The sequence below is a fragment of the Cydia splendana genome, chromosome 15 (genome assembly GCF_910591565.1).
Source record: "Cydia splendana chromosome 15, ilCydSple1.2, whole genome shotgun sequence".
In the NCBI taxonomy this organism is placed as follows: domain Eukaryota; kingdom Metazoa; phylum Arthropoda; class Insecta; order Lepidoptera; family Tortricidae; genus Cydia; species Cydia splendana.
The window spans coordinates 8,753,680-8,778,783 of NC_085974.1; the positions used below are offsets into that span (position 1 = coordinate 8,753,680).

Genomic DNA, 25,104 nt, shown 5'->3' on the forward strand with positions numbered 1-25,104 from the left:
AAAGGACCAGTTCCTTGTTTGACATTACACGCATTAGAATCCCGACGATATCAATTAAGAACCCCTTTCCCATAACTAACTCATTGTGGTCTGAAGAATGTTAATCGTAGAGCATCCATTGATCTAATAGGACGTACCTAATAGGGGATAATGCCCGTATGTCGCATTACTCGCATTATTCCTGCATTGTTCAATCAAAAGCAGGAACGATGCAGTAATAGTAAACCGTCCTATTCATGCCGAGTTCCACTTGGATGATTGTGAATAAGATGTTCTTAACTGTACAATTCGCTGCTTACTCCGTTATAGATCTTATGTTCAGTCTTATGTTTCCTTTTCATAAGTAATTCCTGTTTGTCGCAAGCTCAAGTAGTTTATCTGGAAGAATTCCATAACCAGGATATTTTAATTTTGTTTTTATCGATACGTAAAAGGAGACGTTTATAAACTTTGCCGAGGTGCGGTGTAGAAAGTTTGTAAATAGTTACGCAAATAGGTATGGCTGATGTAAACCGCAGGAGCAAATACATGATTATTATTCAAGCCCACCGCGCTAAGCAAAAACAATACAAGCTATTTCCAGCTTCTGACACAAAAACGTGAATCGTACCTGTTGTTTGGTTTTGTTATTTTTTGGTGCTAAGCAGCATCCTTGCGTAAAAAATACCTTGAAATAATGTAAGTTTTTGCCGTCACCTGGTGTCTAGTTTTTTTAATGAAATAGTAAAACTAATATTGAAATTGATGTTTATGCTTTGCTTTTCCTGCCTTTCTGTAAAGTTCGGATGAGTAGATCAGGCAGAAAATAAAATATCATCGATGAAAAATATTATGACAGAAAATGGTCAAGTAATGGCTTAACTGTGTACATTTTAACTGTCATACACAAAACAAGTGAAAAGGCCTTCACACAATTGGTAGTCATGAATGTCATGATGAATAATACTGAAATGTCTATCTAATGAAACATTGTCAAAACAAACGTAGACAATAATACATACGTGACAACAATGACATAGCTATGGCAACAACAATAAAATGTTATTTTTATTATTCACAGCAAGACATTAGTAACATACCTTCATCCAATTTAATACACGGAGTTTATGTTTAAAAAAGTATAGGTAAGCTGTCTAATGGGTTGGTTAGGCAATATCCAAATATTTTTTATACCCAGAAGCTGAGCTGAAGTAATGGAATATCTGATCGTGAAAGTGAAATCATCACGATTTTTGCAGCCTTGACCGCGGTCTGATTTACATCATCCATGGCTTCGGATATCCATTTGCATCCTATTTCCATTTCTACTTTTACTTTGAACTTTCGTTCTCTGATTTGGCAATAGTTCGCGAAATGTCAAATGTACATACTTTGTAATAGTGGTTCATGTCTGAAGTCAAACTGATGAGGTGGTATTTGTATATTTTTTAATCAAAAAATATTCTAGTCAAGTATGAAACGCATTTTAATTAACTGATACTGTTGCAGGATCCTTGCAATGAATTCTATGGGTATATGTGGGAAGTACTTAATGTTCTATTTCCTAGATGATTTAAAGTGGAGATGATCTCATCCATCGGCTATCGTTTGTCTTAGACTTAGTATTGCCTCCAAGAAATGGAAGTATACCAGCAGCTAGAGAAATCGTTACAAGTAGCATATTCTATCGCTATCATCCAATTTGCAATTTTCATCGCTTGGCTGAATTGTCTTAGCATTTTGCAATATCTAGAATTTCTCTTAATGTTTATCGACATCTTTATTGCTTCTTGCCTTTCTGTTTGTATAAATTTACTTTTACTCGAGTAGTGAACACTTAACCAAGTCCTTCAAAATCTAGAGGTTTTAGCAACTCTTTAATCCATGCTTCGCTAAAAGAATTATACAATACACTGTAATTAAGTGCTTATGTTCCTTTTTGTTTCATAAGAACATTTCCTTTCACTGTTGTTTTAATTATTCACGTTGTCTTCAAGGATAATGACGATACTTTAATATTGAGTATCGTTTAATTCCGTATTATACTAAGTGCCAATTTACTATTATCATCTTAATGATTTGGCGTATAGGTATCTACGTTCCATCCTTATTGCAAAAGCTGCTTTTGGTAACAGTTTGAAGGTGATCTTCGGTACCCGGTCACTTCGCACCTTGATCTGGTTTAGACTAGTCAAACGCAGTTCCCGTTTCATTATTCAAGGAGTTTATTATTAGTCTAGCTAGATTGGTTGTTTTGAATTCGAAGTGCACTGATGATGTAGATGTATTGACATCCTTTATTTACTATTGTTTCTCAGTACGTCTCGCCTATTGAAGATGAACCAATAACCCTTCTTTTGTTCTGATCCATGTTTTATTTTCTTACTTGACTACATAATTAATTCAAGCTAACAATTACTACATACAAATTCTTATATAATATCATTAGTTATATTTAACCGACACCCAGAAATCAGATATTTCTAGATTTTATGTGATGGCTCTACTAAATAAATAAAATGTTTAGTAATGATGGACATACGATAGAAAAGAAAAAGAAAACTTTGGTAAAATAATTATACATAAAAAACACTTGAATGAAACCGCCAGCAACGATAATAACTACTTAATAATTGTGTTGTAGTAGTTTTATGAAAGAAACCGGTTCTCATTTTGCATTTTTTGTCAGAATATAGGTCAGTCAACTGAAAAATCCCTCCCGTCTACCAGCTTGTCTAGCTTTTGTATTATTATTACGAAGTTCTCTGGAGCTTTTGATCCAGCTATCTCGCTTGTCTGTATGGGGTGGTCTCGCTCGCACGCGTCACCCGTGCGTGCGCCGGAGTTGATTCTTGAGTCTTGACTAGGGCAGTAAGCGGAGCGGCGCTGACGTGATTGGTCGCTGCGGTCGCGGCACTTCGCGTTCTGAATTTAAAATAGTCGTGATCACGTTTTCTGTGAAAGAACAAAGACCCGTGGCTTATGTTAAGTTTGGTTTGTGAAATACTTTATAAGCTGTGGTTTGTGTCGTGTCTGAAATAGTGGTGATAATTATGCATTTTTCGCGGAAGTTGCAGCTGTCACCTCAGACAAATTTCAAAGGATCTCAAGTGTTAATCTTGATATTGAAGTTTCCGGATTGGATACCCACTTTATGCTATAACAACCTTGCGTTACATTGCTATTTAGCTCACGATATAGTTGAACTTTACGGTGTTGTAAAATATGTCAGAATATTTTATTGATTTCTTTGTTTACAAACATGGTTAGGTGATGGGCAATAATTACAAATAAGTAAAAATGAATCATTTGGATTGTTGATGACTACACAGTCTACACATGCGCATAGGTATAATAATAATACCTATATGTTATGTTTCGCACTAGGTATAAGAAATCTGAAAGTCGTATTTTCGAAGGCTCTCCACACTCCTCCAAGGTTACTAGCATCCATTCTCGAGTTTGCGGTCACTACTGGATGTTATTAGCCGTGAAAGTATTTTTCATTGTTTCACACTATAGATGCTTAGGTATTTTAACATATTAATCCTCATCTGAACTTTCTAAGTCTGCATAGTTTCACATCGTGACATTTTGATCACCCACATCTATTTGAATATCTTGAGGCTGAATGTTAGAATTGGTATTTATTAACTCGCCTCGACTTCGATTGCATTGTTCTGGGTGTACTGCCCCATATAACTGACGGACTCGTTTAATAATTAATGAACTGTTGCCTCAGCATGAATCGGTTAGTGCCTCGTGGAAATTTTTCAAATAATTCACACTTTTTACATACACGCACTTACATTTTAGGTACTACTACAGTACCGGTTTTGCTCGGTTCATTCGATATGTAGTTTACGTTCTTTGGCAACAATGAACTCTACTTAACCTCTTTTGTTCCTTAGCAAACATATAAAGTACCTACATACAACATAGCATGCAAAGGAGAAAAACTAAACTTATAGAAATAGGTACATACTTAATTTTATGGGGGTTCACATAATCCTGTAGCAACACCGCTTCTAAAATTTTCACTTACAAAAGACAAGATAGTATGCGATACCACCCTATACAGGCAAGACAAGATATTTTTGATAATTTAGATGTCGAGGATATTTCCATTTAAATAACGTGAGATTGATTACGGACACGATCCATCAAAATATCCTTGTAATCGAAGTAAGTTGGTTTAAATATACATATTTCATACCACCATACTGATGTATACTACATATAATAAAATTGTTTCATACCATTCTAAATTACAACTTTTACAATGGTATTAACAATTTGCATAGATAAACAAACACACAAGTCACAACGGTATGATGAACATCTTCAACAATTTCTATCAAATTTAACTTCGATTCGCCAATCTATACCTATATTATGACTTTTACTATTGACTTCTTGAACTTCACTCATAGTTGTCTAACCTATGACTTAACCAGCGTACTTGAAGATTAACGTCATGTTCGGCCTTCCAAAGAAAGATTAGAAAGTCAGATGTTTATCGCTTCGATTCGGTAAGCGGGTTGGACAGCACAGACAGCACAGTACCTGACACACGAAGGCAGTATGGCACGGCATGCGGCGTGGCTGTTATTATGATTTTATCACAAATAATAACCTGAACCATTAGAAAGCCTATCAGGCCATACAATGTGTTGTAACTATTGTCATACCTACCTTTATAAAATACGGTTACAGCGCACACCTCTGATTTATTTGTCGTTGAAAGTTTTTAGTCATCATAAACAAAACATGTATCATGATCTAAAGTTTGGGATAGCTAACAAACGTAAAAATATTTAAATAGCAAACAGTCAAATAAATACTCCATTCATAACATAACATTACGATTTAAAGATAACGGCCGCAGTTATTCAGAACATGGATGGAATAATAAGAGTTTATGTCATTGTGGAGAAAGGAGCATTGTCTTGGACTTAAGTAACATACCGTTACAGTTATAAATAAACCCTTGTACGTACTATTTGTGGCATTCAACCTCTGATCTATTCAGAGCTTTAAAAGACGTCGTTATTTAAAACCAGCCTGTCTTTATTACGGACTAATCAAATATCATTTTGACAAAAAAAAAGGGTTTCAATAGGTAAAGATTCATTCAGGCTAATAGATTATCTATATTGTTGAGCTCATTAGATAAACTACTATTGTTTTGTATACCTGTTTTGCTGTCATTAACAATAAATAAAGAGTCATTAGGTATTATACGATCTTTATTTATTTTTATCTTAGCCATAAACATTGAATGGAGTATCCCACGGAATACGGTTACGCTATAATGACTTGGCTCACTTATCGAATCGATATAAGCTGTATTCGTTTACCCGAGCCCATTAAAGCCGGTAGGTACAGCTGTTTTTCTCCGTTCCTGGAGAGATTCTCACGTCTCCTCTGGCCAGTCCGCTGAATATGTGGACCAACGAACTGGTTTCAACCCGCTATCGGCTGCTATCTAGAAATCGTTTCCTATTAGCCCGATCATGCGTACAGTAATTGCAGCTTATGCGTTACACTCCACTATCCATTTATACTGATTATTCAGTTAATTTGCAACAATTAATTACGCATCACTATTGTTTTAAATTCGCGTTAATGTCTCGCATAAATTTTCTTTCTGCAGTGCAATCAGAGTGAAAGTGCAGTTGATAACAATAAATGCCGCGTGGCTCACTCGCCCAGTCCCACTTATCTAATTTATTATGCAACTTTATTCCATTTGCATTCATTTGATGGACTCCGAGCCCCAGTTAGCGCTTCCTTATAGACTAAGGTTTTGGGCCAAAGAACCGCTTGTGCAATACATGCTTGCGTCCCGTGACGCATCCGTTCTTGCGAAATTGACCGTAGCTGATTTAGCGCTGATACTTTCATAAATTAATTGATATTTCACTTGAACTACTTTATTTAGTCTATTTTAATACTTATTTAGATCGTTATCGTCTTGTAATTTGTTTCGAGGGTCAAGTAATCAGGCTACTATCTGTACGACTTGCGTCACGGCTGCTCCATTTGCACCAGGTCACTTGAGGTCTTCATGAACAAGTCAATAGCTACGTGTAAGAATGCCAGTTTATGAATCTTTGAATATTAACTTGGCTTATGAAACAGAGGTCGTTTCTTTACGCTGCGCGCCCAAGCGTTTATGTTGCAAATGCTCATTGTATCACAAATTAATATTTTCATACGTATTGAAACAATGAAGCCGGCAATTGCATGTTTATGTAGTTCTAGAGATGATTAAATAAGGTACCTACCATTACTAGGGATTTATACTCTGACACGCACATGCATTGGTAGAAGTTACCTATAAGCAATTTGTATTGGTTTAATCGTATCTTAAATTTGACTGGCAGGATTGAGATAATCTTATAATATCGGTACAAGAAGCGTGACTACAATCAATTTCGTGTAGGTACGAGTAGATTAATCCCATACATCCGTTTAAATACCAAGCTAAGGTTGTTATAGCATAAAATAACATATCTATGATTTAAACAGTCTTAGGTCAATGCCGAATGAAGCCGAACACAAAACTATGAACACGAGAAAAACACCGTGATTGCCTAGAAACACTAGTCCGCTAACTCAATCAGTGAATTGCGTCCATCAAACGGGAACATGAAATTACTTTTAAATATGACCCATTCGATGATGGGAATAAATTGGAAATATTGTGATCAACTGCTTGTAAGCACGAAAATATGAAAATAAAACCGTATCCTGGAAAAGTGGTCATGGAAGACCCGTGGCTTTCGATAAATGACAGGACGATGGACCTGGTGTACGCCGCCAACTGGGTCGGAGCAAGGAATCTCAGCGAATACAGGGAACACAGTAATTCACCACCAAAATCTCAATTTAACTCCATAACACGAAGCGAATCATGCAGAAATATTGGTCGTAATGCCGAACCTAATGGTAATAAAGAATACTCAAGAGAAGACAATGGATACTCTTATTCCAACAATGTTCCTAATGAAAATATATCTCAGTTAGCCAAATATCAACAAAACATCGAGGAAAAAGCTAGAGCGAACAATAATCTCATCATGCAGAATAAGTTAAAACATAGCTATAGTTTTAAAGATATGCCCAATGGATATAGACCATCAACATTGAAAAGGGTGAAACGAAGAAATTTTACAGAATGGGATATTGAATCGTTTCCATCTAATGGGAAATCGCCGCCTGTTCCACCACAGCGCAAAGATTCCCTCAAATATGCTCATCGGCAAAGGAAGATTGACAAGAAACATCCACTCCCAGATCCAGGTCCTGTACCTCCAGACCCGTCATCAGAATCTTACTACGAATATTATTCAAGAGTTAGTCAACAGGATAATAATACTGATAGCCAAAAACTTAATCAGTTACAAAAAGATCCAAGTAAGGATATTAAACAAAACGGAACTGGAACTGTCAGAGGTTTTAGCAACGACACAATGTACCAATTAATAAACTCGATGGCAACATTAGATTTAACGCCAATAAAATCCGGTAATGAGAACACGGATTGCGAAGCAGAAGATTTGGGCATATACATGCGACCTATAAACGGCTCACCATCTGCAAGCAATCGCCTAACTGAGAACACTACACAGCATACGACCGAACGCAACGGACGCATCGAAGACGCTAAACGTAGCTTTCGTTCTAAATCCCTGAGAGTTAAAAGCGAAGGGCGAGCACCGCTTCGAGCTTATCTCGATGTAGTTCAGCCTGACGGTGAGCCTCACAATGGTGTTACTATCACACAACCGAAAAGAAACATATCTCCAAGCGAACAGTTGATGATGATGCAGTACAAAATGTACAACGGAAACCAAAACCCTCCTGCAACTCCTGTGTCCAATGGATATCATTCACTTGACAAAATTAAAGAAAGTGATAATCGGACTACAAACGGTGTATCGAAACAACTTAAACCCGATAAATATGGCAAATTATACAATACAGTGAGAGTGAAAAGTGATGGTAGGTACGATAGGTATAATGACATTACAACTTTTGAGCCTCCGAAAGAACGTTCAGCGGAATCACGCATCACCAATGGTAACGGTGTATACTCAAGAAGTGCTAAAAGTTCGTCGAGCGGTTCAGATTCGGATTTTTCTATTCCTAGACCTAAGTTAATAGTGCCAGTGCATACATATGGAATGAGAAAAAGGAGGACTGGAAATCTTTGTCAGCGTGATAGCAATGCCACGGAAGCGTCTCTGGATGCCGGGATTTTGTTGGATGTTACTCGTTTGGAGGAAGATACAAGTGACCAACTGGCTGGAGTCCATCTTTCGTCTAATGGCGATTCAGGTAATACACCTTCTTTTGTTTAAATTTGTGATATGATCTTGCTTGTAACAATCTAAAAATAGAGACTTATCTGTTATCACCCGAATACCGAACTCCTCTGTTTACTGATGTTGATAGATGACAGAATGTAATTGTTTACTTGCACAAGGTTAAGTTAAAATATGAAGGGCCGTGCATTACATGTGCTATATAATTCTGACGTCATTTGTTGAGAAATAATATTGTGGTTACTGTCATCACGTAGTATTGCATTATCAGTTACCCTCGTAATTGCATACTTATGTATGTCGGCATCAATTACTGAGGTTTGTTTATATACATTAGCTTTACAAATTCATGCATTAATTATGAGGAAAACGTGACAATCACAAGTGACAAATACATACCTATTTATATCATAGGTTGACTATTGCAATTTAATTACATTCCCCGAAAACTTGATTCATCACGAACTCGGTAATTAATCAGTATGACAACAGGGATAAATCAACGATAAATATATCTTATAGCCGACTGCTGAATGATCTAGATTTACATAATTTTTATATAGTAAGCAACCGAAATGATGTAATAAAAAAAATGCAATTGCGATTTATCTTCGAGTCTACGATTTCTGTCTAAAGCGTACAGTTATAGAGGTTAAAAATTCTATTTACTTCTGTATTTTAAGGAAAAAATAACAAAAGGAGAACTTACTGAACTTCGTAAATAACTTTACGAGTAATTAGGAACTTACAACTTACAGTAAAATTAAACGAAAATTTCAAAAAGTGGTAAAATGTGATAGAATGCAGAGGAAAACAAACTTTGTGAAACTTTATAATTTTAATAAAAATATCGACACTAAGAATACTGCAATTTATTTCTCAATTCGTTTTTAAATGGGAATTGTTAAGGATTATTGATAATTGCTTTTTTTATTAACTTTGTTACGACTTTCAATTACTTTTTATTCACTTCTTACTTTCAAATAACTCATGTAAACTAAACGTGCGTACCTATGGTGTATGAACTTTTAACCCGCGCCAGTAAATGCTACAGCAAGTTGCCTTGAAACACTTTCGATCTTTAGCGTCATTACCATTACTCCGCGCTGTAGTAACGACATAAAATCAAAATGTATTTATCTTATATTCATTTTATTGAAATACTTACTAGAGAAAATAGAAGCAACTAAACATTTTCCGAAATTGCAACACGAGTTGACATCATCTCATTTTATCTATGTATGTACCTATACTTTCGATACATATCTGTTTAAATTGCTTTTAAACATGACTGTACAAACAATTTCTTCTCTAAGAAAGCTAAAACAATTATCTTCTCGTTAAGTTGGTGCTATTTTTCTTTATTGACAAGTTATTGATATATCTTTACCTTGTTAGAAAAGGTGTAAAAAATTACTAAGTTGCGTGTTAGAATATCAGCCAGCTTGACATTTCAATAGTTTCGTACGATGCGGGCTGTGAAATTTGTATCGCCGATTTTCCCAGTATTTTATAAAGACAAATTTAAATCGATCATGATTATCTTTCTCTTTACTCATTTGCTACAGGCATTTTCTTCGATTCACATCTTACTCGAGGTTATCCTCCCTGATCTTCCAAATGACCTTTTTTATGTTTTATAATATGCTTTGATGTGTAATTGTCGTTGAGATTTGATAACCGTAAGGTATGATTTTTGGAATGCATTTACTCCATTGACCATCATTAGTTCTATGAGATCTACTGATGATACAAATAAATAACAAACAACATGAATCGCATATATGTTCATGTTTACAGTTATTGGTGCTCATGGAACTTTTACAATAGTACTGTTAGTTATCACATTCAATAGACAATACTGTACGTGTCAAAGGACAATGGCTCCATATAAACAATCCGGATACATACCGCACCGACACTACGCGTGTGCAGCGGGATATAGGAAGATCATTCAACTGTGCAGGAAAACCTTTAAAAACATTAGTATTCTCAATGGGTTTTAATAACTCGAGGACTTTTTTATGCTTGCCAGTATTGCCTCGTTTTAGTTATATCGTGACTCTATTTAAAGAAAACTCGTATCTTGTTCTGTCAATCAAAAGAAAAATGTGGGTAGGTACTATGTATGGGATGCATACAGAGTTACTGCGTTTTAACTTTGAGTAGCAGTGACTAACTTTGAGATCCAAGATTTTTTCAAAGTAGTGACGTTATTCTATTAAATGTCAGAAGCTATTTTATGAAATAAACAAAAGAACTGTAGATCCGTTTGTTACGGAATAAAACTGGTGTATCTGGATATAAAAATAAACTACTTGGGATTCAGATATTTTTATTGCTGATTTTACAAGCGCTTGTAAAAATAAGTATGTATGTAGTAATAATGTATAGTTGCATCAAATCTTGGATTATCAATTTTCACCCACTTCTAGTGGTCTGATTGACTTGAAGATTCGATTCGCAGATATAATCATAACACGCAAAATTTATAATCCAATAATAAAGTTTGTAATAGTTTGTATTGTACAAGAAATACTAAGTTTTTCTACATAATCGTTTAGTTGAGTCAAGGAATCGTTGAATTTCAATTGCCTTTTTAATCGCCAAGAACATGTAAAAGCGCACATTACACATGGTGGTACAGTCAACGGTAAAAATATGGGTGTAGACAACTTACTCAAAAATATGTCCCATAGTTCTTAATTCACTGACATAAGAGTTATGGGACATATTTTTGAAATGATTTGTACACCCATATTTTTACCGTTGACTGTACAATAATTTTCACACGCTTCTCTATTTGTTCCCACTGTTATCAACTTCAGCGTTTAAACGAACCAATCGGTGGCATTGACTGTGCTCGCGATTAGCCCAACATTACCAGAAGCATGTGCCCACTTGAAACGTAAGAGGGCCATAAATACTTCCTACTCACTCATAAATCTTATAATAAAAGATATGTCTTATACTAAGAAGTCTTATTCTTGGACGTAATCTTTTTATTAACCTAATATATTCAAACAAATCAAATTATAAATTTCATAACAAATCAATTCAATCATAATAATTTAAATAATAAATACAATTGAATCACTAGTTTTTCTTATTTTAAAATTGGTAGATTGTACATTATCATTACCATTCACTAGAATGAGTCATAGTGGTTTGGTGGCAATTTTATTATAAGTATTGGCCTTGATATTTAAATGCATTCACTTCCAAGGGACCCGTCCCCGGTTTTTTTTACCTGAGTTGATTCTACTAAAAGTTTTAATATTTATGCATTTTTAGGGTTCGTTACCCAAAGGGCAAAAACGGGATCCTATTACTAAGACTCCACTGGCCGCCTGTCTGTCTATCACCAGGCTGTATCACATGAACTGTGATAGCTAGACAGTTGAAATTTTCACAGATGATGTATTTCTGTTGCCGCTATGGCAACAAATACTAAAAAGTACCCTTGGTGGGCGAATCCGACTCGCACTTGTCCGGTTTTTAATTATTGCAAACACGGATATGGTTGTTGGTTCTTATTTTTTACACAGTACGTAATCGAAACTAAACTGCGTTCGGATTTGGGATAATTGAAGGAAGAAAGAATAATTAGGACATTATGCAACTAAGTAACTTTGATGAGTGATATTTCCACGCATATAGACAGATACTAGATATATATACATATTACCAGATACATATTCAGATAAGAATATACATTATATTCCAAAATTTTATACACGGTGTCATTTGTTTATAACAACAAAAATAAATGAAACTAAGAACTAAACAAAATAAACTAAAACTACCTACCTACTTTTATAACATTATATTAGAAATTAACTTACACAAATTACAAAAATCTGCCTCGTCTGTATTTGGACTTGTATATTTAAAGCCAAACGCGAAAGGCTACGGTAAAACACTTATTTGGTGAAACCGATTGCGTCAAACTCAGATCCGGTAATTTACAACGTTGTGAATGGGAATGTTCATGCAATTTGAAGTTTATATCTATAGTGGTTAAAAAACCGACGAGTTGAATTTATGTGCAATTTTGGTGATATTGCCAAATTATTTTCTGCTTCGTGATAATGACTCATACGTATCGGTATATTTTAAGGCGGTGATGAATAAATTATATCTGAATAACTAATATGTCATAAATCTATGACTAAGTTTTCATAGTTCACTATGAATATGAATTCATGTTTTCTACTTACTTTAAAACTTTGCCTTTGAACTTACTAAGAACTCGTATATAATCCGATTTTGTTTCAATTTATGTTTAGGTTTTGTACATATACAATCCTGATCCATTTCGACACTAAGACAAAACAGATTCACATTCGTTAAAAAAATGTTCCCATTCCCAAATCGACAATAGCCACCACCCGTACCTACTCAGAAATGGCTTTGTTAATGGCGATTCCGTTCGATAAACGTAGGTAAAGGGCTAAAGAGATTATCCTAAAAGCCTCGGCTCTTTAAATATTATACTGTTAGGTACTCAGATTAAAAGGAATGCGATGAGGCTAGCAATAATGCAGGTAATTATTAAAGTGTTTACGTCTTATTTGCTGAGCGCGTAAGAATACCATCTTCCACATGTAAACGTAATTCCTATTTTTTCCAGAGGGCCGAGTGGAGGTGTCTCGTGAGAACAAGTACCTCAGCACCATGGCGCCCGGCAAGGTGTTCGGCGAGCTGGCCATCCTGTACAACTGCAAGAGAACGGCCACCATCAAGGCGGCCACCGATTGTCGGCTCTGGGCCATCGAGCGCCAGTGCTTCCAGACCATCATGATGAGGACTGGGCTCATCCGACAGGCTGAATACACGGACTTCCTCAAGAGGTATGTAGATGTAGAATTTCCTTTTATAACATCATAATCGTAATCATCTTCACAAGAGCCTAAGCCATCCATAATAAGGCGTTCAGCTAATGCAGCGTCATCAGTATTGGGACCTTTATTTGGGGATCAAATACAGTGGGTATTTGAAACAAAAAAAAAAAACGAAGTATAGGTAGGATACTCTTACTCATAAACAGAGTACTTTGTTGATGCCAAGATCCTAGTGGTTAAGTAAAAGCATTAAAAGCAGCTATTAAATCTTTACCATTTTACATAAAAAATACGTTCTCGTCACGCTTTCTGTGAGTGTTTACAATACTGTGTAGGCATCAGGCATTACGATAGCTGACCGGAATTGCATCGTTTGATTCTTTTTTTTTTTTTTTTTTTTTTTTTTTTATTGAAAATTTAACAGAAAAAATACAATATTTAGTACCTTAATCTAATGTTTCGCCAAACTGTGAGACAGTTTGTTGGCGGTGCGCTCTAAACTAATCTTAAGCTAAATAGGTACACGAATTATTAAGTGACAAGTTAAGTTATCATTAAGAACATATAAATTTACCTATATGTATGTATCCTAAATCTATCTTGCGATAATCTAACATAGTACTAATAGTGACATTTCATAACACGAACATAACAGGAAGAATTCTTATAATATTATAGCGGCACAAACGCTTTGTTAACACAAGAAAGTAGGTAGCTAGGTTAAATATTCATATTTGTGTAGTAAAATCTGTTTAAATTTCGACTTCAATCTACCTATGTTCAATTTAGGTGTTTCAAGTAAAAGAGGGTACTCGTTATAAATTTTGGGGATCAAGTATTCTTTTGTTCTTCGACCATAATAGTTTTTTTGCTGACGGTTGTGTCAATCTTATTCTCTTAGCAGACCTAGTGTCACGCTTACTTATTCTTGGTATTTTACAATCATCAGTGTAGTAACTATGTAACACATTTAAATATACAACCTTACAATGCACAGGAAGTATCTTACAAGTTGAGAAAAGTGTATCATAATTATGTCTGTGCTTTTTCCTAGTTTTATAACCGACCAAATATTTAATTAATCTTATCTGGAGTAGCTTTATTTTATCTAAATAAGTTTTAAAGGTAAGTCCGTAACAGCTGAGTCCATAGCTTAATAATGCGTCAGCAAGTGCATGGTAAACAATGTGCAAGGTGCGTTTATTAACAATTCGATTTAGGTGGTAAAATTGACCCAAAATAGACCTAAGCCTATTGCATATTTGATTTATATGAAGTTTGAAATTGAAATGTTTATCTATTAGTAATCCCAGATACTTAAATTCCTCAACTACTTCTAATTTATTACAAGTGCAATTATTTTTATTTTTATGTAAACATTCATATGAATGTCCTACGACATTAATTTCACATGCCTTTACATTTTTGGCTATCTTGTTGTACGGAGAAAATATATGCATACATTTAGTTTTATTTAAATTCAAAATTATTCCATTGTCATGGGCCCATTTAGTAACATTCTCAAAATCCACCTGCACCTTACTCACCATGTCTGCGACGTCCTTGCCGGCCAACAACAGGCACATGTCATCCGCGTACATGTAGACTGTGCAGTTTTGGACTACATTCGACACGCTGTTCACATGCATGATGTACCCGACCGGCCCATATACAGAACCGGTCGGCACACCGAGAGCGACGTGCGCGTCGGTACCCGACTCCCCGTTGATGGCCGTGCGCAGGGTCCTGTTGTTTAGGTATTCGCGGAACCATTGTTTCGTGGGTCCTCTGATGCCACATTCATCCATTGCCTGCAACAGCTGCTCGTGGTCCAGCGTGTCGAATGCTTTTTTATAATCAATAAACAAAGCAAATACCTGTTGTCCGCCGTCAAGGCTCTTGTTTACATAATTAGAGAACTGGGTCAAGGCTGTAGCGGTACTACGTCCCTTCCTGAAACCATGCTGCGCTTGCGATATTATATTGAAATTTTCTAAAAAAGTGCTCACTTGTCCTACCACAACTTTTTCCACTATTTTATTTATTACAGGCAAAATAGCAATTGGCCTATAATTTGTATAGTCTAAATGGGAGCCTTGCTTGTAAATTGGCCTAATTATAGATTTTTTTAATTGATCGGGGTATAGGCCTTTTGACAAACACAGATTAATAAACTTAGCCAAAATTATACTTAAGTCCTTTTTAACACTTTTTATATCCTGCACTCTTATTTTATCTATGCCAGGTGCTTTCCCATAACTCAATTTGTCAATTATTTTTTCGACATCGCTGCCATTTACATTTTTGAATTTAAAAGACACATCACTCTCGTTCACATAGGAGTTTCTATTTAAGAACTTTTGATCGCAGTTGTGTTTTATTTCTACAATTTCCTGTGTAAAAGTACTTGAAAACTGATTACAGATACTTTCCACATTATTAGTTTTTCCCAGATATTTCATTATTGTGCTGTCTACATTCCCCTTAACTCGACCTATCCAATTATTAATTTTGCCCCATATTTTTCGAAAATCACCCTCACATTTTACAATTTCATTTTGTCTGTATTTATTCTTAGCAACATTTATAATTTTGTTTAATTTATTTCGGTATCGCGTATATTCTAGCCTCAAATTCATATTTTTAGGATTACATTTCCAAATTCTAAATAATGTATCCCTCTGCGCAATCATGCTTTCTAATCTTTTATTTATCCATGGTTGTGTTACTCTTTTATTTTCCTGTTTACATTCAGTTAATGACTCATTATAGATGTTGCTAAAAACAGAACATATTTTTTCATATAGAATCAAGGGACAGTCGATTGTTAACAACTCAGACCAATTTATTATTTTCAGCTGTTCTATAATTTTACGGTTATTCAATGCATATCTATACGCACGCACATTCGGGTCATTATCGCTTGTAACTAAGTCTAGCCGTATCCCTATGATGTGGTGGTCGGACAACTTGCAGGTAAGCATGTGCGCGGCGACGGCGCGCGATACACTGCGCCTTCGCACCCACGCATGATCGATACACGACGACTGCAGCCTTCCATCTACGATCGCCTCGCGCGTTATCTCCGTCGACGGTATAGCGCACTGGAGACCGTATTCACACAACATGGTTTTATAACTTGTAATAATGGTATTCATATCGTCGCTTGATATATCTAAATTCATATCCCCGATCACGATTACGTCCTCATTAGGGGGAATCTGTTTGAGTAGGTATCTGACTTCCTCCACAAACCTTATCTTGTTATTTTTAGGCGGTCTATAAAAAGAGAAAACATGTATTCATATCGTCGCTTGATATATCTAAATTCATATCCCCGATCACGATTACGTCCTCATTAGGGGGAATCTGTTTGAGTAGGTATCTGACTTCCTCCACAAACCTTATCTTGTTATTTTTAGGCGGTCTATAAAAAGAGAAAACATGTACTATTTTATCTTCGATCTTCAACTTCCCATGTAACATTTCCGATGATGTAATATCCCTTTTATCCGCAGTAAAATCGAGGTTATTATTCGCATATATCAGCAATCCTCCTCCTCTACTTTCTTCTCTCGTATTAGAATGCAGATTATATCCAGGTATTGAATAAAATGACAGTTCTTCTTCTTTAACATTTACTTCTGATAATATAAGCAAGTCAATTTTTTCATCACATTGCTTCAGTAATACAAGGAGCTCTCCAAACTGCATTCGTTGGTATAAGTGCACTGTGAACACAAATTACCCAGTAGCATATACAGTCAATAGGTTCCGTAAACCGCGCAAATGAGTTTAAAATAGACGCTAAGTATATGATTGCGAAATGTGACGAAGAATCTAAGGCAAACTTAAAAGTCTAAGGCGAAATTATAGAAATTTAGTTAATTTAGTGATTTTGTAAAGCAATGTTTAAATTAAATTTCTGAAACTTTATTATAGCCTTCCTTATCAGGCCTTCGCCATCGTCATCTTGTTAGTTTGCTAAGCGATTTAATGATATTACCGCACTGAACACTACGGTGGTAGTTGATGGTCTGTGTGATGTGAAGATTCATTGTGACATAGTTAATTGGCGGTACAACAGGTATATTTTAAGTTAAACAATTCTTTATCATCATATAAATATTTAAACCCAGGCCTCGTTAAGGTTACAACACGTACTGAGACCCGAATAAAAACTGCTCTGTCCACTAGCAATCAGGATGACCCAGAAATGCATGACGTCGCTGATAAGACTCGTTCAACCAGACTTGAAATGTTTCGGAAGTTCGTCGTACGTTTTAATTGAGGCGGTATTATTAAACCTGTCAATTAAAGCTACGGAATTGTTTTTTGACTGGAGCTTAAATACTCGGCATATTACTTTAATGATTATTCTTCGATTTAAGAATATCTATCTACTAATATTTCTGGGATGTGTCGTGTTGTGTCATGTGTGCATATCTCTCTTTGACAACGAGTACAACACTACCTGCTTTACCGGCTTAATAGATTTTAAATGTAATCCTAAGGTGTTGTTTAATTGTCCTAGTTGTTTAATTATTTTTGTAATAAGTTTTTTTTTACAATTTTTACATTGCTTGTTTTAGCTATATGATTGCATAAAACTGTTGTCACGTATAGGTTCGTAATTGGAATTATTCACCTACGCATTCCATTTTACTTTCTGTTACTACGTTCGAATGAAGAAAACATCTCTATCTGGAACGGCTATTTCGGTTTTTTGTTCGTAATGGGACGTTGTTTGTAACAACGAGGCCACTAACCCCGCTCGTCTTGGATTTATTTAAAAGTTTGTTTTGACGTCCACATAAGGAACAACCGCTCACTTGTTATATTTAAGCTACCTATAGGTAATATATTGTTCTTTACCTGATAAAATCTTATTTTTATCTCTAATTATCATTCAACGTATCTTTAGCACGGCAGAATGTTTAAATATATACGAGTGTCGAGTATTAACTTTGCTATTTGAAATTGTTGACACACAATCACAATGCAATGTTGTAAATAATGCTGTCGTCGAGTATCTCGTTGATAACAAGACTAAATCTTAAACAAACAAACAAAAGACATTCAAAGTTGCTGGAGTACACAAGGGTTCAAGAATTCCGTCTAGGGCACAAGGCACAATACCAATGACAAAAGAAAGGATAATGACCTCAAGCAAGACATTTATGCAAATATTAGCCGTGCAGTGGCCCACTCTTCTGCTTTTGAACCAGGACATTTGCATGCACGAATACCTAATATATTCGTATGCTATTATGCATAATATTCGTGGTAGTTTAGTTGGCACTTGGCATTACAAACACAAATGTTAAAAGCGTGCTTCTGTGGATGGGTGACTCGTCTAGTAGACGTGAGGACAATATAAATGCTGTTCTTAATAATGTATGTTTGCTTAAACCCCAATTCTTTATATGGTAGGGCAGGAGCGTGGTGAATAGTAAGTAAAATATAGGTCTTAGCTTTGCACATATTGTTGTTTTTGGAGTAAAAAAGCAACATAACCCAGAAGCCGGAGCCTCGAAGGCAGTTAAAAATAAATTACTCCTAAGTACGTAATTGTTAACTGGTACTACTAGAAAAGTAAAATATTTTGGTCACCTATTATTAGGTAAGTTCACTCATTACATTACCAAAGAACCTTTACAAAAACCTGTTCGACTGCCTCTAGTTCTTAATGTAATTACAGACAGCTTGGTACATTGTCCAAGGATATCGTGCGGAGGTATGATAATGTCAGCAGCTGCTACAGTGAATCCTTATGTGCCTTTCGTGTTCGCCTCTTATGGCGATCCATCTTCTGAGAAGGCATTAACACAATAAAGATTAATGTCTCTATCGTGTGGGGTATATGGTTACCGACGACGGTTATAATAAAATTGTTACGCTTAACGCATTAGGAATGTAATGCTTTCGTGGAGTGAAACTTGGTACTGATAGGACTTCAACCCGCGATAAACTAAATAAGTGTTTACTATATAATAATAAAATAATAAAGAAATCCAACGTAAATTTAGAAGAAAACTGACTTTCTACTCACACAACGGAGACAAATTAAATTAAACTCAAACGTTAAAACTCGTCAGCCTTATTAGACTATTAGTCAGGCAGATAAATGAATTGAAGTGACACAGAACTAAATACATAGACTGTGAACATAAGACAATCATAGGTAGGTACAACCTATCAAATGAGAACAAAAGTAAAACAAAGGAATTGTTTATGAAACTAGTACTAGTGTCACTGCGTTACCCAAGCGATTTGCGACACACCGGCACGTTCTCGCCTTCATGATATTTGCAATCCTTTCACTGCATCCACGTCCTCACCAATAACGATTGTTTAGGGTTGTGCCAAAAGTTTTTATTGGGTCCCCTCTTTCTTATCGTTACTCTAATGCTGGGGATTATGGCTCTCGTGATGCATCGCAGCACCAGCTTTTGAGTGTCCCACAGGTCCCAATGCTCGGCAATTTCCACGACTCCCGGTTTAGTGCTTCCTTCGAATAGTTTTGTTTTGTGTCCAGGTCATCCCGTACTGGCTGGATAGTTATAAAAAAATCTTGACAAGATTCATGATTCTTCCAATTCTTCGCTTTATTTATACTTATTTCCATGAATAACACTTACAGGCTCCTTACAGGCGTCGAAATAGAATAACAAAAACATTACATCATATGTTTGTCTGTATTTCATACAATTGTACAAAATTCCTGGCATATCAGAATACGTTCTGACATCGGCAACCCTATACTTGTTGTTCAATCAGACTTAAATTGAATCAAACATTAACGACACGTACACGATGCGATATTTCAATGTCCGACGGTCAACGAGTCCTGCAAATGCATTGATGTCTTTTAAGTAGAAATCTTGTCATTTAAATCTAAAACTGGTTTCTTGGGTGCAAAAAAAAAGTTGTTGGTATTTTGAATTTTGACAGATGTAATTTGATCAATGGCCAAGAAAACCCCATTTTATTACTTTTTTCACTACATGCTCACAATTTGATTTATATAAGAAGAGATCAAGGCTCAGATATCATTTTCGTTGCATTGCACTACACAAAAATTTAGGTACTAGGATATTAACCCTCCACCCGCTTTTCTAGACAGGACCACTATTTGTTAGGGCAATCTCAAGTGGCATATGTAGGTAATAAATTAGTTTAGTCTTATCAACCAGCTAGGTCTCAGGGTATTATGATGAGGATCGGAGCTATTTTCCTCTATGCGAGACGTAACTAGCACATCCTTAAGTCCCCGACATACTTTACTCACAAACATTTACCTTAACTAGTTGGTTTTAGTTAAATGATGTTATGATGGTTATGATGGACCCATTAGCTCACAACTTGTATTATACAGTTTTAGAATAGAAGTATTATGTAGTACATACTACATAATACTTCATGTTGTATGTACAGAACATAAAAAACAACACAATTATGGCACAGGATAGGCAGTATAATAAATCCATGATGTGAATCGTTTTACATCAAAATTATTTACTGATTGTCCTGTTCTTTGTTGTGTTGTGTTGTGTTGTTGTTTCGTTCGTTCGTTGTACGTAATTAATAAAGTCCGAAAGTAAGTACAGCTATTATTAGGTATAAGTATATATATAAGTATAATTCGTTTGTTAAACAACTATTAGTATCTATGTAACTTTTCAAGTACCTACCTAATACTCTCAACAGCAATGAAATCGGGTCACTTTTTATATACAATTTCCATACAAAGTGTCCCGTTTCCACTACGCTAGAGTGTATTTATTAACTAACAGCATTGATTATATAAAAGATCAATTTTACGAATTACGCATAACCAGTTACACAAATCAAGTCACAAAAATAGCCTTTCAATTTAGACTAGTATATTAACGCTCACTTTCAATACAAACCAGTAACATTTATACGGCATTTACCTGCATCTTATCAAGTAGACCAGGTATTTATTTTCGATCAAATTATTCAAATCATTAATCATTTGCAAAAAAGATAAACGTTGTCCAATCATTATTACTAACTAAAGCAAAAACTACTTAAATAAATATAAAGAAATTCAAGTCATGCAATTACAGCATGATTACTGTTATAAATTACTCGGTAAAGAGCGTTTTATACGCCGAGATAGAGATAAATTTATTGCATAAAACGTTTTCTATTTGCGGGGATAACTAACTTAGGTAAACCTATTTCGAGAATTTCGTAATGTGTACGTAATTTTTTGTCCATTACTTTCTACTCGGACGGCGTAAAATAATGCCCTCAATCGTGGTTCTTGAGCCATAATTTTATAATAATCTTCATGGTAACTTTTGTGTGTTCTATTTAGTATAATAAGCATCGCATCGTAAGTTACGCATGCAACGTCATACTGATATTGATTTTGAATTTCTTTTTTCTATACTCTCTTTATTTAACTGTGCGTGTAATTTCATTCGTTCCATTCGGCTCACATTGCTTTACCTACCTACACTACAGTATAGTTCATTTCATCCATTAATACATCAAATCTAGTTCAAAAGCATTTACAAACATCAAAACGTAACAACACGTCTCTTGCTCTAATTGAAATGCAGTCAATCAGAATAATTATCAAGTACGTTCACATTAGACACAGACGATAAAAAACCAATCAGAAGTCCGAAACCCCGACACCCGCGATCAACTTGCACTTGACCGGTTTCCGATGATGTAACTACTGGTCCAGTTTCTGACTTCTTTTTTGTTGTTTCAGCGTTCCGATCTTCAAGAACTTACCCGAGGACACGCTTATTAAGATCTCGGACGTGCTAGAAGAGACGCATTACCAGAATGGAGATTACATCGTCAGGCAAGGTGCCCGAGGTGACACGTTCTTCATCATTTCTAAAGGACAGGTGAATATCAAATCAATTTATAGTTTTAAAAATAGCATAGTTAACCTTTATTTATTTTTGTTTCGTCGGATTGGGTATTTTATAAATTTAATGTTTGGTCTTTTAGGGTCAAGCGATCTCTTTGCTAATAGCCCATTATTAATAATTATTATTTTTATCCTGTCCATTTTATTGACATAGATCATACATTTGGTACGAGAGAGATGCACATACATATTTGTAAAGTTCGAAAATATTCCCAGGATGAAAATTATTATACAAACCCTCTTGAAAGTTGAATTAACAACATGTTGAAAACCATTGCTTTGAAATCCTATAAAGGTATAGGTAATTAATCTATTGTTAGTTACGAATATATTATACTAGCGGCCCGCCCGGCATCGCACGGGTTACCAATTTGAAATTATACACCTAAACCTTCCTTAAGAAACACTCTATTGATAGGTGAAAACCGCATGAAAATCCGTTTATCGCGAACATACAAACACACAAACAGACAGACACGGCGGGGGACTTTGTTTTATAAGGTGTAGTGGTATACTGTCTTTATATGTGTACATATATTATGCACTTAAGTATATTCCTATTATTCTTTTGAAAAAATCTTTCAGTCGGACATGTCATAGTAACAGTAATGACCAAGGTCTTGTTAGTCACAAGAGTTAAACGAGTCATTAGTCAACATGATTCATATTTTATCAACTTTTTTTATTTGTCGTCCAGTAATCACTTTTCATTCGTCGTCATCATATTGCATTTGAGATCTTTATATCACTATTTATTTGGATGACATCGGCTCGTACGTGTGAAGATGTTCTCCAAATACGAAAGTCAACAATTTCACTTTCGTTCCGCGGTTCAACTTTCGAGAGACCGGCTCCGGCGTGACTTCTTCAACCACGCCTCTATGTTTTGTAAACATAATAACTTAGCCTTTGATCATTACTCATTTTCGATATCGTAATCGTCAAATCACGTAATTATTTTACAATAGCCGATACAATTTGTGTCTAAAAGACTTTTTTATTATTTAATCGATTCTTGAATTACTCAATGCGTCTAGATAGGGTACTTTATTGACTTCCGCAATAAATAATGTTTCTCGTCTGATGACGTTCTGTGGTTCTTAATTCAAATTTGATTAATACCTATATCGTCTTTAAGAATTTTGATTCGAATAGAAACGCTGGCTTTCTTTTCTGTCTGATCTGACCACAACTTTGTTATTGTTACACCTCCAGTGTGGTCTATCGAAGGTCGAGATTTGATGTACATATGTGGAATGGGCGTGTGGCTAAAGATTTTTCAACTGCACATAGCTGTAGCGGTAGAGGCCAGAAAGTCAAGCTATTGTGCTTCCAAGGTCAGTGTTCTGAGTGAGGCTTATGCGCGGTATTTTAAGGCCAGATTTTTTAACCCGTGTGGGAATGTAGGGAATTACAGTGCAGTTGGAATTTGGTACATTGAATTTTCTGCGTTTTTGGCTGTTGACCGTACTGTAATTACTTTTACAAATTATATTTTACTTCGCAATGTTCTTAGGTATGCAAGTTGCTGGTTTCAAAGTCAGATAACCATTTTTAATCACTTTGTAATTATTAATTTACTTTGTATATATTAGCATAAGTATACTTCTGTTACTTTAGTGACAATTGCAATGTGATTACTCGTAATATGAGTGGTGGTAATTATATCTGGTGGAACCGTGGAGAAGGTGGCATCCGTGGACTCGGTACTCGTTACAAGCGTCTCAAAAATAAACCTGTACCTTTTTTCGAATCATTGTATACAGTCAAAGCATTTAGTTTCCGACCTATTTCGTACCTTGTCACAGTGACAATCAATATGAATGTCGTTAATAGAGACGTCATACACTATTGTCACTGTGACAAGGTACAAAATGGGTCCAAATTAATTCGTTGACTGTACAACAATTTCATGAATGATGTTGGAAAACTATTATTTATTTATTTAAACTTTATTGCATAATAAAAATAAGTACAAATGGTGGACTTATTGCCTTAAGGCATTCTCTACCAGTCAACCATAGGGCGAAACAGTGATTTTCGAACGTGGAACGTGGCAGAGATTGTGTTACTAAACGGCCTGTGTTCGTAATGTTTATATCGTACCCACATGTTGCTTCGATACCGGCAACTACTAGTTTAACAGATTTTTTGATTCGTTTGAGATACTTATGAGCGGCGTGAGGTCCTTTATTTAATCAGCTTTGATTACTTTTCCTCGGCCATGTATTTTAGTTGCTAAACACTATTTTTATATATCGTATTTAGTAGTACGTAGGAAGTTAACATTTTCAGAAACAGTAAGAATAATATGTGATTTGTAATTAAATAGTATAGAATCAAACTTCAATTTCTATGAATATAATTCAGTTTTATTAATTACTCTTGTTTTGATGAGCTTATTTGAGCTTATTCATGTATCTCCAGTAACACAATCGTATTCCCTCCGAAAAACATGTCTGACAGTCCTCCATAAAAACTAAACATAGTCATAAACACAACAACCACAGATTATAAAGCCGGGTGCATAGTACACGGTTTCACCAGTATAAGGCCACGTACAGGATATTCATTACAGTGATGCTTACAATAGTTCCTCAAAATGTAAAAATTATCTGTATCTCTGTAGTGTTTAAGGGTGGTATTCCATCTGTCCAACATCTTGGTCCAATGTCATTGCATGTCATTCTCTCATTAAGCAAAATGTGAGACAAAATACACATTGGACAAAGAAATTTGACAGGTGAAATACCACCCTAACATAGAGGTGTTTAATATCATTTAATGAGTCGCGCCCGAGGAGCGATTTTTAAATTATATCTTTTATTTCAAGCATTTAGACTAACTCTGCGGATTCCAAGTAAAGTTAAAAATAAAATAAAATATAATTTTCGACATTCGTTGCGTCATAGATAAGCTTACTATACCTATTACATGTGTGATGTGGTGCATAGGAGATAATCGACCGTGAAACCTATATTAGGTCACACAGGTTACATATTATGTTAGGCCACTGACAGATAAAAAC

General features: G+C 35.4%; 1 protein-coding gene across 3 annotated transcripts in view; it reads left to right on the forward strand.

Moving 5' to 3' along the window:
* The window catches only part of LOC134797520 (cGMP-dependent protein kinase, isozyme 2 forms cD4/T1/T3A/T3B), a 92,596-nt gene that overhangs the window by 53,584 nt on the left and 13,908 nt on the right, over positions 1 to 25,104 (forward strand). For 2 of the 3 annotated variants that reach the window (XM_063769770.1, XM_063769771.1), the window contains 2 exons: positions 12,946 to 13,165; positions 21,909 to 22,050. In XM_063769770.1, the coding sequence (XP_063625840.1) occupies positions 12,946 to 13,165; positions 21,909 to 22,050 (362 nt within the window). Of the gene's footprint in view, positions 1 to 6,583; positions 8,326 to 12,945; positions 13,166 to 21,908; positions 22,051 to 25,104 lie in introns of those variants that run through there. The other variant, XM_063769769.1, reaches the window with a different exon arrangement.